Source organism: Zonotrichia leucophrys, chromosome 2 (assembly GCF_028769735.1).
Source record: "Zonotrichia leucophrys gambelii isolate GWCS_2022_RI chromosome 2, RI_Zleu_2.0, whole genome shotgun sequence".
In the NCBI taxonomy this organism is placed as follows: domain Eukaryota; kingdom Metazoa; phylum Chordata; class Aves; order Passeriformes; family Passerellidae; genus Zonotrichia; species Zonotrichia leucophrys.
In genome coordinates this window covers 81269221-81288299 of record NC_088171.1, presented here as the reverse complement: position 1 = coordinate 81288299, position 19079 = coordinate 81269221, and the positions used below count along the sequence as shown (strand labels likewise).

The following is a 19079-nucleotide window of genomic DNA, read 5'->3' as shown; positions in this document are numbered from 1 at the left end:
GGCTATGGCTGCACAGTGCTTGCTCAGCACCCAGGCATTTTCTTTGCTCCTCTGCCCTGCTCCCTCACCTCCAGTGAATAAGCTGCAGGCTGGAAGGAGGGTATTCCTGGAACAGCTGACCTGAACTGACCAAAGGGATATGACATCATGCTCAGCAGTAAAAGCTGTGAGAAAGGAGGTTGGGAGGAGATGTTCATGGTTATGGTGTTTGCCTTCCTGACTTCCCAGGAAATTGTTGATTGTCTGTCTGCTGATGGGAAGTAGAGAGTGAATTCTTACTGTTTTGATTGCTTACTTGGTGCTTTCTCTATTAAATTGCCATTATCTCAGTCCTGCCTGCCTTCTGTTTTGCCTTCCCCTTCAGCTGAAGAGGGGAATAAGCAAGCAGCTGGGAAGGTATTCAGCTGTTAGCCTGGGCTAGCCACCACCCCAGGGAACATGTCAGAGATGAGTGGGAAAACAGGTTTGGTAGTTTCTACTTTTTGGACTAATTTGTTTACTTTATAATTGCAGATTGTCTTTGGATCAATTGTACTACTCATGCTCTGGCTTCCTATACGCATTATTAAGTATCTCCTGCCTAACTTTCTTCCATATAATGTTATGCTCTACAGGTGAGCATTTATTTTTAAAAAGATGGGGTTTTTTTAATGTTTGTATAACTGGAAGAAGTGTATTTGCTCTCCCTGAGCATTAAAGTGACACTTTTTGTTATGTTATTTCGTCTTCCATTAATCTAATCTTCATTGTTCTAAGAGAAGTAAAGGGTAAAGGACATGGCTACATCATACAATGTGACAAATGAAAAGCTGCTTGAAAAAAGAAGCATTTTGTATTCCTTCTGTAAAGATAACTGTTTGGGGCTTTATGCCCTCTAAACACTTCCCATTTCAACTTCTGATAGTGAAGTTCCTTTTGTGTTTGCTTTTTTAACACACTCATTCCTGATTTTCATTGCTTCAGGAGTAAAAGAATATCTGTAACTGCATTTTTTAATGATAGCAGTTTTTTCCTACTTCTGAATAATAATTCAAACAGCAATTATAGATGCAAATAGAGATGCATACTATATTCTTAGATATAATTTTTCTCAATGTTTTTTTCCTAAATTTGTTATAAGCCAAAGTGGCTAACCTCTCTGCTCAGGGTAGTATATAGGGAAAAACCATAACAAAAAATGAAGAATTTTCCTTTTTGGCAAAATACAATGTGTTTTTGCATTGTAGTGGCATTAATAGGATTCAGTGTAAAATATTTCTATTGGAATGTTCCTTATGTTTGATTTTGTGCTCTTCCCATTGTTTCCAGTGACGCTCCAGTAAGTGAACTTTCCCTAGAGCTGCTTTTGCTTCAGGTGGTGCTTCCAGCTTTGTTAGAGCAAGGACATACAAGACAGTGGTTGAAAGGTCTTGTACGAGCATGGACTGTTACTGCTGGATACTTGCTGTAAGTACAGAAATCCAAAATCAGCTACAACCACTGTGCCCAGTTGGGCCTTTACACATGAGGGGAGCTTTCCAGAAGGTTATCCCAACAAGCAGGTTTAATAGCTCTTCTACAGATAAAGACATTGTGAAAAACTTCTATAGTGATTGCTTTCTTCTAAGCAGTAGATGTACATACTTCTGGACTAGCCTTTGACAAGTAATTCTTTTGGTATACCATTACAGCATTTGCTTAGTGAAAGAAATCTGTAAAAGTACGACTGACATCTTCTTCACTCCCTATGATATGAAAATAAGGCTATAAATGTCAGCAGTGTGTTTCCATGAATCATCTGAATAAAATTCATGTGCACTTCTTGGATTTCTTACTATAAGAAGGAAAAATAAAGAAAAATAATTTAGAACATTGAGCTGAAGAAGTAAGCAACTTAAATTAGCGGTTCTAAAGTTCCAAGTTCAGACTTTAGAGAAGGATGGAACCATTTCTTTGTCAAATAAAGTAAATTATTGTACTGCCAGGCAGAGTCCTAGCACTTGAAATTATTTTTTAGTTCATCAGCTGTTTGCCAGCTTAGTCAAGAAAAAAGTAAGGTTGATTTTGTTTCTGTACAGTTTTCAGTTTAACTTCAAAGTACATTGGCATTCTCCCACCATGTTGCACTCTTAGGATCAAGAATTATTCTTTGCCAAGTTATGTCTGAGAAAGTGAGCAAATGAATGATTTTTTCTTCAGTGTAACCCAAAATATTTATTTTAGTTTCTCATAAGGAAACTCTGCTCACCCCCTCTTCTCTTGGTTTACATTTTGAAGAAGTTTTAATTATTTTCCAAGTTTTGATTATGTTTAAGTATACTGTAACACAAGAGTTTTAGAGATTATGATAGACATTACTTTTCTTACTCCACTGTTGCAGCTCTTTAGGACAATTGCAAATTACCTCCTCAGCAATTTTAGTTTAGCACATATGAAAATCTTCTGCTCTGTTGTTCCCAAAAAGCAAACTGTTGGGTAAATTTCATTGCTAATAGAATATCCGCACATACCTTATTGTGCTAAAGTTGAGGAAAATTAAGTTCTAAATATTATGTTTTAATCAGACTCAAATTTTGCTAATTGTATGTGTGGAAAACATCAACAGAATCATTTTTAAGTAGATTAATTTTTTTCCTGGGATTCATATTCTTAAAAAGCTGTGAACAGGTTTGAGCAATTTAGAATCTTTTTGAAAGATACTGCCTGCCTCTGCAGTTTGACAGCACGTCCATAGCAATGCAGCACCATCCTTGTATAGTTTAGGTTTGAAGGCCCTAGTTTCCTATAGAGCTTGATGACAGTAACATAAAAGCTGTCAGTAGAGCTGTGTGCTTACATGAACTGAAATATCCATGTCATTTTCCTTTCATGTGCACAACACCTTTAATACCAGGTGGTGTTTTTAAAGCAGTCAAACAGATAAGTGATCTTCCCTTGTGATGGGATTCTAACTGCATCCACAGCAGCACTTTCCTTCTAAATTGTGTTTATGATGATATTGAGTATGTTACCAAAAAGGCTTATTTTACTTAGTCAAGATTCTGCCATCACTCCTGTATTAGTTTTGTACAACCTGTATGGATTCTGGGTAGGCCTATATTTCTGTAAGTTTCTCATTCATACCAAACAGAACAAAACTGAAATTTTGATTGTTGCAGGGATCTTCATTCTTACCTACTTGGTGATCAGGAAGAGAACGAAAACAATGCAAATCAGCAACCTAACAACCAGCATGCTCGCAATAATAACGCCATTCCAGTTGTGGGAGAAGGTCTCCATGCAGCCCATCAAGCCATACTTCAACAGGGAGGACCTGTGGGTTTCCAGCCTTATCGTAGGCCTTTAAAATTCCCACTCAGGGTATGTATACCTAATATATCAAGAGAAAAGAAAAAGGCATTTGAGAAGTTTTTTTGTCTAAGAAAGATTTGGCCCATGTTGTCAGAAGTCACATGGTGGGTCCTGTTTTATATGGTTTGCAGCTTTCAAAACATAGAGTTGCAGTCATGCTCATATATATATATAAGCCTGTAAGATCTTCAATTACAATTTTATTTACAGATCCCCTATATGTTGAGTGTTATGTGTCAATTGACATCTTATTTTCGTTACACTAAGTAATGGAGAGAAAGACAATAAGCCCCTCTCAAACAGGTAGTTCAGGTGTGCCTCTAACAAGGCATGGCTTTCAAGGGGGCATACTTTGGTCTTGTAGCTGAAGGGTATTTAGAACTATTTTGCTTTATTAAGAAAATAAACAGAGAACTTCTGTTGCTTCTGCATCTGTATTAAACATAGAAAGGCATCGTATAATGCTTGAAAGTTCTAAATCCTTAAAATTAGAAAGGAAATTTTATTGGCAAATACTTACATTTCTAGAATAATATACAGCTTAAACTAGATAGCTGTTTTGTTGTTAGTAGAACTCTGAGTTAAATATAAACTGCACCACAGCTCACTTGGTGTGGTTTCAGGTGCAGCTGAAGAATGGAAGTAATGGCTAACATTGGGTCAGTGTGGTATTGCATCTGAAGGTTCCTTCCTTTATACCCAAATGTCTTATCAAGGAAAGTCTGCTCCAGATTGAACTTTCTCTTGGCAGTCTGTTGGGATAAGGTATTAGCTTTCCCATAGCAAGCTTGCTTGTTGTGTGGCTTTGATGGTTAGTGAAGCAGAACTTCATAGCACCCAGTGCTTGAGAAATATTTTAAAAAGTCAAGTACATGGTAATTCTCTGGTAAGGTGAAAACCTGGCTGAGGAGTAACCAGCTTCATTGTCAGCTTCTGGTCACAGAAACCTGAGCACATCTGGAAGAACTTTGCCAGCAGTGTTTTCCTTTTAAAACCACTGTCTTGCTCATATGGCATACAGAGCTAGAAATCTTTCAGGATTATATGGGAGTCATGCTGCTCAGTGCAGAAATTTAGGTGGTCTGTTTTTATGTGACAAAGCAAAGAACTTAAATCATTCTGGATTCATATGTTATTTTTTAATGTTGGAACAGTTAATGGAAAGTCTTAGAAATACACAACACTGCAGGTGTTCTGCATGTACTGGGGTTAGGTTTCTTTTTGCTGATTTATTTATAGTGAAACATCAGTTAGTATTTGAACATCCTAGTTTAGCTGCCTTTCTAGGATGATGTATTTTTTTGTACTGGGATTTCTTGGGGTTTGGTTAAATAACTTTCTTACGCGCTTCCCTTCCTTTTTTTCCCCTTTTTCAGATATTTCTTTTGATTGTTTTCATGTGCATAACATTACTGATTGCTAGTCTTATCTGCCTTACCTTACCAGGTGAGTCTATTACGGTAAACTATCATTAAAAACAACTCAGTATGTTGCCATGGCCAACCATGGCAGATGTTTTGAAACCATTGTTTGAAATCAAAAGGCAAAAATATGGAAACTAGTCTAATTTTTAATAATTTGTCATCAAATTGTAATCTAAAAATCTAAACAACAGAGATTGCCGTACCCATTTTGTTGTAGAATAATTTTCTTCTGAGGACAGGGCTTCAATGCTTCAATCTTGGTAGTATTGACTGGAAAATAATTGAAACTCTTGCACCTGTTTTACTGTTTCGAGAAGGAAAATATGTAGATTGTTTCCAGGTCTTCTACAGTATTTTCTTTAATTAAATATTCTGAAGGTGCCGTTGTTGAGTACTGCGAGGAGCAGGGAGTTGGACTCCATGATCCTTAGGAGTTCCTTCCAACTTGAGATACTCTGTCCTTCTGTGATCTTGACACATCACTAGGAGATTTTGTGAAGTGGCATGTATATCACTTTAAAATGTCCAAATAAGTGCTTCAAGAACACTTGGTATTTTTAAAAATAATTTGGAGCCATGTCAACCAGCATAAATTTCATAACCTGTCTGCTGTAATACTATGTAATTTATTTCTTCTATTAATGATCCTAAAGTCAATAATGTGTTAAGATCAAAGTTATAAATTCTGTGATTGTTTTAGTAGTAGGACATAAAATAATTCCACTGTAATACTAGGGAAATGAAAACACTATTAAAAAATGAACTGTAGAAAATCAGTCTCCCATTTTTGTCAGAGAACTTCAGAAGCCCCATCAGTAAGTCTTAAAAAATTACATGAGACAGTGAAACAACCCAAAGATAGCTCGTATAATTTAAGTTCAAGCTTACACACTAATGCATGATTGCTGTTGCGGTTCTGAAGATCAGTATTTAGGCTCTGAACAGTGCTTTGTTTTGCTGTAGGTCAGGTCACATTGCTGTCCTAATGAAAATCTAGGTGGAAAAGAATTTCTATGTGTTTATTTGGCATCATTTTTGAAGCCCTTTGCATAGTGCTTCACACTTTTACGCATTGCGAGTATAGTACCAAAATAACTGTTTTATGATTAATAATATTTATGCAGAGATATTTCAGGTAAATTTAAAAGTACTTTTTTAATGAGCATCCTTCCCTAATAGATCCAGAAGCATTGCTGTATGTAACAGTGCTTGTGTTTGCAGTGTTCGCTGGCCGGTGGTTAATGTCATTTTGGACTGGGACTGCCAAAATCCATGAGCTGTACACAGCTGCCTGCGGTCTCTATGTCTGCTGGCTGACTATCCGAGCTGTGACAGTGCTGGTGGCCTGGATGCCGCAGGGTCGTAGAGTCATTTTCCAGAAGGTCAAAGAATGGTCTCTCATGGTGAGTCTTGAGAAAAAGTTCTACTGAACTACCAAAAAATTAGCTAATGGCACTTGTTTTATTTTTTGCTTGGAGGCTTCACCCTGTAATATATACTACATTTTGCTTTTCAGACCATTTTGAAGCTTTTGCAGCTTACGTTCCCATTGCCTAGGATAACTATTTTTGGAAGGCAATTAGTGTAAATATGTTTGTGTGTATATATGTTTAAATATATGTATGTGTATATTTTTCTGTTTTCCTTTAAAAGTGAATTTATTGTGTTATTATGGCATATGTTCTCATTGTGTTATTATGGCACATGTTCTCAAAAACATTTACATTTTCACATAAACCTGGAAACTTAACTGTTTACTTGTTTAGTTACATGAAATTATCAAATGGGAAAACCTAATAAAGCTGATAGATTATGATGACCATATCTCTACAAAGTAGCTTGATGCATATTTTCAGGAAGATCTTTATCAGCTGTTGAACTTGCATGGTTCAAATAAAGATATTTTCCTCAAAAATATTAATTATGAGGAGTTGGCATTCTCAGCATGAAAACAAATTCATACCCCAACTTTTTATCTTGGTGTTGATTTTGAGGATTTCTGTAGTAGATTTCTTGCTAGTTCCTTTAAACATCAATAGCATAAATGTACCTTGTTATGGACATTTTAATGTGTTTATTGAATTGTTACACTGTACATGTTCTTCATGTACTACCATGTTTCTCAAATACCTCATCCATCATTTTGATTTTAGCTTCTTCAAGAAAATTCATAGCTAAAGCTTAATTTCTACTTGTTCTTTGCTGCTTCTTACTCTCTTAATTAAGTCAGGCTACTTTGTATGATGCAGTTAAATTAGGAGAATTTTAGAATAAAGATTCAAATACTGTGTTCTGAGTCCTCCATTTTTAAGTCAAATATTCCATAATGACTGAATTTTTAAGGTTGGTTTTGTTCCAGAGAAAAAATTGGCAGTTTTGGAATTTTTTTTTTAATTTCCCAACATATGAGCGGGCATATGCTATATATTGAAGTGCCTTTGGACAGTATTCCCTATTGATAACAGTCAGTGTGACTTTGTGGTTTAGAACTATATGAATTCTAGTAGCCACAGTCATGATTTTTTCTGGAATTTCTTTTCCTATGGAATAGGACCCAATCTTGAGAACTTGCATTGCAAAACTATGTATGTAGTAAAAATTGTTTCTAGGGGTGTATATGTGTGAAATAGAGGTCTATGTAGTTTTGGGGTTTATTTACTGGGGCTGTGTGTTTATGTTCTAATTACATTTTTTAATTTAAACTAAGAATCCTCTGGTAAATACATTAATTAAATGTCTTGGGTTTTTTTAGATAATGAAGACATTGATAGTGGCTATACTGCTCGCTGGTGTGGTTCCGCTTTTGCTTGGTCTTTTGTTTGAATTGGTCATCGTCGCACCTTTGAGAGTTCCTTTGGATCAAACACCTCTCTTCTATCCCTGGCAGGTCAGTTGCTCCCACTCTTTTGCTGCTGTTGATGTAAGGAGTATGGGCTGCCTTGCTTCACGTGGATTCGGTGCTTCAGAGCATTTTCCACAAATGTGTTTGTATGTGGCACAGAAAAGGCAGCTAGTCTGGATGTGAGGATTATTTGAACCAAAAGGATATGCTGAGGAATTTAAACTATGAAAAGCTGAACTGTTGTGAGATGACATCAGAGGTTGCATTTCAGTGATCAGCTATTTTTCCAGTAGCATAATTGTAAAGTTATGTAAGAAGTTAGTATATCTATATGTATGTGTGCACAGATGCACATACTCTAATCCTGCTGGAAAGCTTTCTGCATGTAGTTATGCAGCAAGAGGTTCTGGTATTTTTTTTTTTCCTTGTAAGACTTCAATTCAGTGATGAGGCACATTATGAATGTAATTTTTAAATTATTTAGGGTCGTGCTGATTTTGGCCGGAGTTGTCAAGTCATTAATACAAAATTTTGAGGTAGTTATGTGTTATTACTCTTCAGTCACGTCTCACAGGCTGAATGCAAATTTCTGTCCTCCAAGTTGGGAGATGAAATGAAGATACAGGATTGAATGACAAATGCTTCCATCATCTAAGAAGTCATAACTCAAAGAAACCCATCTGAGGGAACCATAACTCAGGCATCTAGAATGCCATTACTAAATAACAAGAGAGTGTTCAGGGACAGTGACTTTCTAAGCTGCCCTAAGCTTTCATTTACTTTCAGTGTCCAAATGTTTGAAAGCCGTAATGCAAAGGAGAATTTGGCTATAAATTCAATTATTCCATTATTTTAAAATCCAAGTATATTTTTGAGATGAGTAGATGACCAGAAAATCAGGACATCATATAATTACAGTGGTAGATGATCATGGTTTCCAAACAATTTTGGAAAGAATTTGTAATGCTAGAGATTATAAAAATTCTTTACTATTGCATAATAGTTCCTTAAAAGTTTTAAAAGAAGTACACTGATAAGCTTTATTTTCATGTAGCAGAACTTCTTCAAAATATAGGATAAGTGGGATTTGAGACTTGTTCTAAATGAACAAGGAACTATCAAAATTGAGAGGAATTTCCATTTTTCCCAAAAGAGTTATGCAGAGGTTACATTCTTAAATAAACATGAATCAACTTTAACACTGGTGCTTTTTTTGTAACAATTTTTAAAATCCTTTAGAATTGACATTAACAAAAGTTGTCTTTTTAAATAATCAGTTCAAGAAAATGTGTTTCCCCAGCAGGTTAAGAAAGTTAATTTAGTCTGTGATGTCCCAAGCCTTACTAGTTCTTAGCTGGTTATTCCACTTTATCAGCCTATGTTTTGCATTCTATTTTTGGCAGGTTTTATTGAAAATCTCTTACAAATATCTGTAATCCAGAAAGGATGGACTTACGATGTGAAGTGTTTACTAGAAGCCAGTAGTTACAGTGTCCTAATTCCATACCATAATAAGTGCAGTTTATGTCAAAACATAAATTTTCCATCAAAGAGTATGACTTTTTTTGTTAAGACCATTGTTTTGCTTTAAGCTTTCTTACATCAGGTAGGGTTTTGGGAATAATTAAACTTCAGAAGAACTTGTTTCCTAATGCATGTTATCATCTTTGTGTCTTTTTTTATTCTTCTATAGAGAAAGGAAATTAATTTCCTTTTATGTAAGTTAGTTTTTAACCAGAATGTTAGTCAATTGCTTTAAGTCTAGTGCTTTTATTTTGTATTTGCCTTTGGTTTAATAGAAGTAGTGATTTTCCTGGTCCCAGGGAGCAAAATTTACAGATGTTAGTTAATCTTGAGAGCATTCTCTTTTTCATAGGAATTTGCAGATGATGTCATCTCTGTGGATCAATGTCCCATGTAAATGGAAAAGTAATTATATTTTAACTTATAAGTAATATTAACACATTGCTCTTAAAGCTTTTGGTTGTCAGACTTTTTAAAGATAATGTTATTGCTAACACTATAAATTTTACAAAATTAGGACTGGGCTCTTGGAGTTCTGCATGCCAAAATAATTGCTGCCATAACTCTGATGGGTCCCCAGTGGTGGCTGAAAACTGTTATTGAACAGGTAGGAAAAATTCTTCATGTGAATTTTCTGCATAATACATTTTTTATGTTTCTAACTGTGTGTCAAAAAACAGTGTTACTTGTGCAGTAATGGGTAATTGAGTAGAATTCAACTAGTCTTGTAAAAACCTTTTAAATTGTATAGCCTAATCCATTAAGGTACACTTAACAGTAAAACAAAAAATCAGAAATCTGAATTCACGAAAATGCTTTGGATACATATATGCTTTTTTCTCAGGTTTGTAATAAAATGAGAAAGAAGCATGATTATTTCTTCAGATTAAGTGTATGTGTCCAAATACTTGTCCAAATATTGGGCAGTATTTACATCCACAAGTCAAGGACACAGAATTTTGCTTTCTCTGCAAGTGTAGGGATTACCCCATTCATAGATCACTAGAGATGAAAGACACAATTTCTGTTCCCCTTTGATTATTAAGCAACACAGAACAGTTTCTCTGAGCAGTTTAGAGGCACATGGCCTGTAGCTTTGTTAGAAGTATTTTTTTTCTTGATTATAACTGTTAAATTCCATAGTTGTCATCTCAATGAAGGATCTCAGTTGTTTGTCAGAAGGTAATTTTTTCAGCCCTGCGCTGTATGTGATGCCTGTGGTGCATGTCCCAACCTCTGTACACAAGGTGCCTCTCATGAGTAAGTCTAGCACATAGTCCATTATTAAATCACTTCAGCTGCCACACTGCAGAAATACAGTCTTAGTCTGGGAGTATGTTTGATGCATACCACGGCTCCCTGTTCCATTCTAAACACTCTCCATGGGCTGTTTACCCACCCTCCTGAGCCTTCCAGGCTGTGGCACAGAGGCCATTGTTTAGCTGTAGCTGGGAGCCATTCAAAACTGGTTTTTTCCCCATGCTTAATCTGGTTGTGTTTTGACCTTAGCTTCTGGTAGTAACTGGAGAAGCTTAAGAATTGTGTAGGCCTTTTTTTCAGGCACAGACTGTATGTACAGAGGCTCTGGTCTGCCCCACCAAATAAAATAGGATCCTATTTTCTGCCCATTACAAAATGTAATAATTTATTCTATTAGCCTATACAGGCTCCTCTTCCAGTAAGTTAACAGCGCAAAGTGATCCCAGGTCACCCACAGAACCATTGTCCACAGCTCTATGAAATGATCTTTCAGAAGGTCTCTTGCATTCTGCAACTGAATCTCAACTCTGTTCCAGTTTAAGTTGGTCTCTTAGGCATTGTTTAAATGATTTCCTGGAACCTTCATGATGTAAATTGGCAGAGTTTTTTCTTCTTCAGCTGTGGCCATGGAAACACCCATTTCCTTTCATAAGGGGAATTGTGTAAAACCTTCTAATTATTACTGTAAGTGCAAAGCAAGGCTTTCTTAATTGATCTGTTCTAACTTGTTCCATTGTAGGTATATGCAAATGGGATTCGTAACATTGACTTACACTTCATCATCCGTAAACTGGCAGCACCCGTAATCTCTGTCCTCTTGCTTTCCCTGTGTGTGCCGTACATCATAGCTTCTGGTGTTGTACCTTTACTGGGTATGTATGCATTCAGAACACCTATTTGTCATCTCATGGTTTACAGCAGAGTAAATATGTTTGTGGAAATAAAACTTCAAGCTTCAGTTTATTAAAAAAACAAAAACAAAAACAACCACAACAAAAACGCAAATAAAAAGCTCCTGCTGACAAGTGTAAATGTTTAAAGACTTCCAAGAATCACACCATGTTCCAGGAATATTGTCCAAATACTTCTTGAACTCTGTCAAGCTTGGTGCTGTGACCACTTCCCTGAGGAGCCTGTGCCAGTGCCCAGCCACTCTCTGGGGGAAGAGCCTTTTTCTAATACCCAGCCCAAGCCCTTCCCTGTCACAGTTGAGGCTGCTCCTTGGGTCCTGTCACTGGTCACTGCAGTGAAGAAATCAGTGTCTGCCCCTCCTCTTACTCAAGAAGAGGGGCAGATACCGATTTCTTCTCTGTGCATTTTAGGTATCTAGCTAGTTTGGAAAAGGAATGATTAATTAATTTTTTTCTTTGGACTATCAGCCTTTGATTTTAGTCCCTCTAGGAGCTATACTGAGTTGAGGCCATCTTTTTCTGACTTGTCAGATTCTAAATAAAGCTTAGAACAGGTGAAAATCCTGAGTTTGTTTCGAGGTTTTAATAGTATTAAAATGTAAATTTTAAATATATAGGGTTTTTTCAGACTTTCCTATATCCTAATAATTGAGGTAAATAATTTGATTAGAACCAGGGTATATAAGCTTTTTCATCAAGACTTGTCTTGTACTAGTTAGTTTTGATATTAACATGTTCAAGAAGTCCCGTTTTATTCTTCAGTCTCATTTGAATGCCGACTTTTATTGCGTTGACTTTTCTGACACAAGGAGAAGTCAGTAAGCAGATAAGCAGAAGTTAATAGGCAAAAAAAACTGATAAGCTCTTTTCTTTTTCTACTCTGGTTTTCACCCTGTTAATGGAAAACTTTCCACTCGTAGTGCTTCAGATTAAAAAGAACAGCAGCTGTCACATTGGATCTTTGAAGTAAATGAATGTGTCATTGATTCACAGCCCTTCAGCTGAAGTTACAGTATAACAAAAAGTATGGAAGCAAGAAGAGAAGCAGAAATATGTTAGTTCAGCAGTATTACGATGTCTAAGCATGGTGTCTTGTTTTGTAGGAGTTACAGCTGAAATGCAGAACCTCGTTCAGCGACGCATTTATCCTTTTCTGCTTATGGTGGTGGTTTTGATGGGAATTCTGTCCTTCCAAGTCCGCCAGTTCAAGCGCCTTTATGAACATATTAAAAATGACAAGTGAGTATATAGTGGGGGTTTTTTTTAATTTTTCACATTTATATTTATCTATATATGTGAATACTTCAGGTCAAATTCAGGTGTTGTAAATACTTAGGACTAAAAGGGTTTTTAAGAAGTTATGTAGACAAATGACACTGTAAAACAGACAAAGTGTTCTTGGCAGATGTTTTATCTGTGGTTCAGGTAGATAAACACAGGGATAGACTGTCTTTATAAAGGGAAGACACTCCCCGATATCTAACATGAGTGTGTTTTCCCACAAATGAAGCTGACTGTTGGTCTCACCTGTAGTCTTGAATAACAAGTGATTGTAATGAATTACAACATACCTGGAAGTTAAAATAATGTCTCAAGCTGCTGCTTATAAAACCATTTCTTCAACCTTTTCTGTATAACTGTTTTTCTTACTCTTTCTACTTATTAGTCCAGCTAAACTGTTAAAGAATGTTCAGTTGTTTTGATAGATTGTCCTTACCAAATTTTGAGTGATTTTCTGATGTTTTCAGTAATTATTACTCTGTATTACTCAGAAGCCTGATAAAAATAATAATTTCCCTATTATTTTCTTGTTATCTTGCTTAGTTGAACCTTTTATTTGTGTTATTAAATTATTTTTGGTGTTACCCTAATTCCTTTTTTATGGATTAAGAAGATTAGCAATTGATCTAGCAACTACTTCATAGGTGTGTAGGGCTCTTGTACACACAGAACTAGCGTGCAAATAGGAAGCATGAAAAGGAATTTAGGTGGCAAAAAGTGTGGAATAATGATAGAGAGGAAGAAAGGAATAATGTGAAAGGTATGAAAACTGTTAAGCTGCTGTGATAGTTAACTTTCTTTCAATATCACACTAAAGGAATTCTGCAGCCCTTAAGCTTTCCATGGAGTAGCATCAGGATATTTTCTTTCCCTTTAAGAAAGCTTAAGGATCAGCTAAAGTTGTTCCTTTACAATTTATAGAATAACTTTTTATTGAAATGAAAACATTACTTTGGCAGCAAAGGAGATAGAGTGGATTTGTGTTACAAAATAGTATTCCCTTGTGTTAAATTCTGTTTTTACTGTGATCCCAGGTACCTTGTTGGACAACGACTTGTGAATTATGAACGGAAGTCTGGTAAACCAGGCACATCAACAACTCCACCTCAGTCTTCACAAGAATAGATGGTCATATTAAACATGTTGACCTTCCCTTTGCCTTTACATGTCCTTTTTTCATAGACTCTTATCGTCTTTGGATATCTCTCCCAATAATACTCTCAGCAGTGTTTTGGCTTCTGTTGGTAGCATCAAGATAGCAGTTAAGGCTCTGTTTCTTATCTGCATTTTCTGATGTTGTAAATGCTGTCTGAGATCTGTATATGTGTATATAGAAATGTCCTGACACCCTAAAACCTTGGATTAAAAAGAATGTGCATTGTACATCTTTAAAAAGTATATTAATTTATTAAATCTAGTTGTCACTTTATTTTGGACTGCTGTTCTGTTGACAATGTGCCACAAAGCAATAGTGCGAAGAGGCAAGATGTTTTTATAAAATTTGGAGCTTACTTTATGGTGTTCATAACAGTTCTTATTGTAGTAATACAGTATGATTTTTCATGAGTGGAAAGGCCACGTAGAGAATATCAAAAGTAAATAACTGTCTTACAGTCAGCAATGAAGTTGCTGTGTTGAGAACATAATGAACTATGTATCTTGCTGTCCAGTCTTTTTTATTATTTTGTATAACACCAAAGCTGTTGTACATTTTTCTATTGCCTGATTGTTTTTCATGTGTCAGAGTTTGTAATATTGTACAGTTGCTGTTAAATCAAGAAAATATTTCCTCTTCTGAGAATTCAGATGTACTTGTTGAAGCTCAGCTGGATTTTTCTGTTTGGTTGAAGGGGGTAGGTGGGTGTTTGCTTTGGGATCAGGAATCCATTAACTGAAGCAGTAAGTAAAAATTTACTAAGGCTAGGTGATGGAAGTATTTAAAGGTACCGAGAAAAATTAAATATGTTCACAACTTAAATTGTAGCAAATTTCTTATCAATATTAGAATTTTTCAGGATCTCAAGAAAAGGGATGAACATTAACTGATGTGCTTGCACAGCACGAAGAGCATAGTGTGAGCAACGTCCTGACCTGATCCTTAGTTAAACGGCGTGAAATCTTTTTTCTGTAAGTTACCAAAGTTGAAAATTGTAGTATGAATTTTATATTGCACAATTACTTTTAAAAGAACCAAACCCAACCAAAAAAAATTCTCTCAGAATTGGTCACTGTGAATTTTTACAGGAATAATGCTGAGGAAGTGATTTATCATGTACCATTTATGGCCTGAGGGGCAGGGAAATACATATGCTATTAAACAGGCAAGGAAAAGTTAGCAGATTTCTTTGCAAGAACACAGTCAAACAAGAGCCACCAAATCAAGTCTGTGTTATTTCTATATGTAGATAGTTCTTTTGCAGTAATATTTGGGGGTGGGGGTTATGTAGATAAAGAAAACACATAACAGTATCTCAAAGCTTTAAGTAGCATCAAATCACATGCTTAGATTGCAGTATCTTTCCTGGACCAATGTGGAAAATGTGAATATCCATTGCTGTAATGAGAAAGTGAATGGAACATTTAACTTGCTATTCAGTACACTCTCCTTCAGTATTCTGTACTTTACCATGTGTGTATATAATTAATACTTGAGAATCTGGCAGGTGCTTTTAAAGTATCATCTCCTTTTATTGATGTTGCATCTCTGATCTGACATGGTGTGAGCTAATGTGGTCCAGGCTGTGATGGTGGTAGTTCATTCTTTGGTGTCTGGACTCACGTTCTAAGGCAGTGAGCACAAGCCAAATGCATCTGAATCTAGTGGCAGGAGGATTGGGCTGTCACTCTCAGATCCATACTATTTTACAGAATCACTGTTGTCCTGATGGTTTTGAACCACAAATATTACCCTTTGCAGTGATTTATTAGAAAATTTCCAGTGAAATGAAATCATAGAAAAATAGCCAAAATATTTTTTTCATTTACTGTTGCTGATTTAATGCTGAACTGAGTATATATTCACCCCATATATTTTTGATGTGCATAAATATTGCATTTGATTATTTACACTGGTGTACATTGTGGGACAGATATATTTTCACAATAATAAATTCACTGGTAACATACATTATTACTTATGCCAAGATTCTGTTTTTGACATACCTTTCACAAACCGTTCCAAAATGGTCTTGCCACTCAAATGTTGTGAGCACTACTGTGCATCATGCAGAATTTGCAGTAGTGTGGTACTTGTAACTGTGTTTTTATCCAGACAAACTGGTCTTAATATTAAAATTTATTAAGAAAAAGCCTTTGTGCTCTTTCTACTGATATTTTACAAGTTATGAAAGAAAACAGCAAATCAGGTCAGTCATGCAATGTGAACTGCAGCTATTTTGATGTAGCTTACAGTATCTGTAATTGCTTTTTTTAAAATGGAAAACTGGTGTCAAATCCAACTGTTGTGCTGGCATTTGCACTGCTCTACAGATCCCAGGTAAAGTTTGTTTCCAGAACTGTCCATTGTGAACTTCTCAGAAATCTCATCTCCTCATCTTATTTTTACACATTTTTGAAAGAATATGGAGGTTGTAGAGAACAGGAATTAAATAACAGTACTTTATAAATTGTTTTAAATTTCAGTGGTTTGCCTTATTGTGTGCTATGTACTCCCCTGGCATAGAAACTTGATAAGTAAGCTTGTAAGTGGCTGTTTCTGACACAGCTGTGCTGGAGTGATGCAGTGGTGTGTGCTCCTGTTACTTTTCAAGTGGGAAAGTGTGGGTGGGTGGGTGGGTGGAGGCACTCTTCCACCACAGTTTGTGTTGACCTTGATCTTGACTGGAGGGGTTGGAGGTGTGTACTGGCTCAATTGTGTCCCCTTTATGTGTTGAGAATCTGATGCTGTTGTTAGTTCCACAAGCCTTCATCCAAGAACTGTCAGATGGCTCTGTAGCTATCTTGTGCATATTGAAAAAAGTTAATTGCAGCATAGCTTTGACTGTTTTTACACAGGTTATTTTATATTGATTAAAAATAGTTAAAACTCTGCATCTTTTCTGTCTGCCCCTTCTCTATTGAGTGAAGCCGAAGTTACTTGATTTTGTTTCTGAGGGCCCTTCAGTGCCTGTAACTGCTCTGTGTCAGTGACTTCCTCAGTAAGATGCCAACTCCAGCCTATTACAGTGCTCACATCACTTTTCTGCTGAGTGCATTAATTCTTTGCTTGCCTTCCCCTGTACTTGCGTAAAGGTCCTCATAAAAATCTTCACAGCAGCTGTGCTGTTCTGCAGAGAGCTCTGTAAAAAGCTTCACAAAGGCCTGTACCTCACAAAGCACAAATGACTGGGGTTTGATTGCCTGGCATGCTGATCAGCATCATTGTGCTTCCTTGGACGTCACTGTCCATTTTTCTACATCCACATTGGAAAGGTTTTGTGGTAAGATCAGTGTTCTTGTTCTGCTTGCCTTGGGAATAATGGCCATGGTACAGCCTGGGCAATGAGTGAAGCTCTTGGCAGAAATGATGATGCAAATAGTAGAAACATTAAACAAGGAATTGAATCTTGGTAGTGTTATGAAGTTCTGGGTGCAAAAGAAAAGAAGCTGTTTTCTGAAAAGAGATGAGGAAACAACTTTTATGAAGCATAATGGTAAGTTAGAGCTCTCTTACTGTGGCATTTCAGTTCTTAATTAGTAGCTGGAACTAAAGAATTGCATAGTTAACAGCATTTTTTTAAAACTCTGCATCTGGTTTTAATTTCTTCATTAAGAAGTAACCATAAATTGAGAAATCGTATGCAGAAATCAAAGTTACTCAATAATGGAAAATTTTTAAAGATTATATTTCTAGAGGTCAAATACCATTTCAAAATAAACTGAATGCTTTGAGTTCAGTATAATACTGAGAGATGGAGCAATGGCAAAATTATTTCACAGCTCTGCATATCAGTTTTTCTGCTTATCTGCATACCTGCTATTATCTCTTACCTGTTGAGTACTGGCCAACACCAAAGCTGCAGAGGCATTTTCCCCTATATAAGGTGAAGTCAAACATCTGCAGGTGTCTACATCAGGCATGGGAAGAGTGGGTGGTATTTAACATTACTTGGCTTTCAAGGGCTGTTTGTGTTCCTGGAAAAGGACACTAGTTTTACTTATAATTCCTTGTTGCTTACAAAACCAGAGAACAGTGCAAAGCTCTTTTATTTATATTGGATAGAATTTCTGTATTAAAACCTAAATAGTGCAGAGCTGCACTGGTGTGCCACGTTCAGCAGATACAAATTGCCAAAGTGGCTTGCTAGGGTTAGGTAAGGAATGTGATGCATCTAAAAAATACTGCTGGATTAGAATGGAGAGTCCATGGGATATTTTGACTAGTTGTTAGCAGGAGTCATGGAAGTAGGAAGCAGCAGAAATTCTAAGGTATGCTGCTTTATAGCAGCATTTCTGGCAGTGCTGCTATAAAGCAACAATTACATCCATGGTCTTTATATATATAAGGCTGTGTATTACACAGTGGGAGGAAATACTTCTAGGAAGCAGCATAAATTCATATAAAGAGAGTATTTACAAGAGCATGTAGTGACAGGACAATGGGGAAGTGGCTTCAAACTGAAAGAGAGTAGGTTTAATTAGATGATAGGAAGACATTCTCTACTGTGAAGGGTGATGGGACACTGGAGCAGGTTGCCCAGAAAAGATGTGGATGCCCCACCACTGGAAATGTGAAAGGCCAGGTTGGATGGAGCTCTGAGTAGTTTGGTGTAGTTAAGTGCTTGTGCCTGTGGCAGGAGGGTTGGAACTAGGTGATTTCTAAGGTCCAAGCCAGGCCAGTCTATGATTCTATGAAAAGACATTTCATTAAATACAGAACAAAATTTCCACCTACATGCTGCTGTTTCCCATAATACAGTGTGGCAGCTTTATGTATGATTTCACTGCACTGGACCAAATTGCTGGAAGAATTCAGAGTATGACATCTACTTTTGGAGCATTTTAGGGATAGTTTTGAGTGTGTGCAAGGACCACAGATGAGAGATAATATTCATCTTGTTGTTAATCTGGTATCACTAGGCACCTTTGAGAAACTGCACTGTGAGATTGGTTTAATTGAATTCTATTCTCTAAGTTCCTGAAGGATAATGTTTTCATGTTTTTCTTGCTATCACATTCTTAAATGAGTAGTAGATACTTTAAAACAACTAAAGGATAGAAATGTATGTCATTATATGTCAGAAGTTTACTGTTTTCTTTAGTTACAGCAATCTGCAAAGTATTTTGAGGCCAAATAATTAGCCTGTAGCTTATGCTAAGTGTTCCTGTTTTATGAAAGATTAAACAGTTGTTAAAATGTGTGCTTATTGCTTTCCAGAGCCCACCATTTTATCTTTGTCCTGCATGGCCTTGCATGTTCATCAGCAGGGACATAATGTGGATTAAAAAGGCCTGGCTTCAAATAGGGTTGTGTGCTTCTGCTTGGCCTGTTTTGAGCATGCAGCACCC

The 19079-nt window shown here is 36.4% G+C and overlaps 1 protein-coding gene across 2 annotated transcripts in view; it reads left to right on the top strand.

Moving 5' to 3' along the window:
* Positions 1 to 14001, top strand: part of MARCHF6 (membrane associated ring-CH-type finger 6) — a 42128-nt gene extending 28127 nt beyond the window's left edge. For both annotated transcript variants that reach the window (XM_064705513.1, XM_064705512.1), the window contains exons 17-26: positions 514 to 614; positions 1309 to 1446; positions 3138 to 3339; positions 4707 to 4776; positions 5976 to 6157; positions 7507 to 7641; positions 9638 to 9727; positions 11120 to 11252; positions 12395 to 12530; positions 13607 to 14001. In XM_064705513.1, coding sequence (XP_064561583.1) covers positions 514 to 614; positions 1309 to 1446; positions 3138 to 3339; positions 4707 to 4776; positions 5976 to 6157; positions 7507 to 7641; positions 9638 to 9727; positions 11120 to 11252; positions 12395 to 12530; positions 13607 to 13697 — 1278 coding nt within the window. In that variant the 3' untranslated portion in view covers positions 13698 to 14001. The remainder of the gene's footprint in view (positions 1 to 513; positions 615 to 1308; positions 1447 to 3137; positions 3340 to 4706; positions 4777 to 5975; positions 6158 to 7506; positions 7642 to 9637; positions 9728 to 11119; positions 11253 to 12394; positions 12531 to 13606) is intronic.
* The last annotated feature ends 5078 nt before the right edge of the window (positions 14002 to 19079 follow it).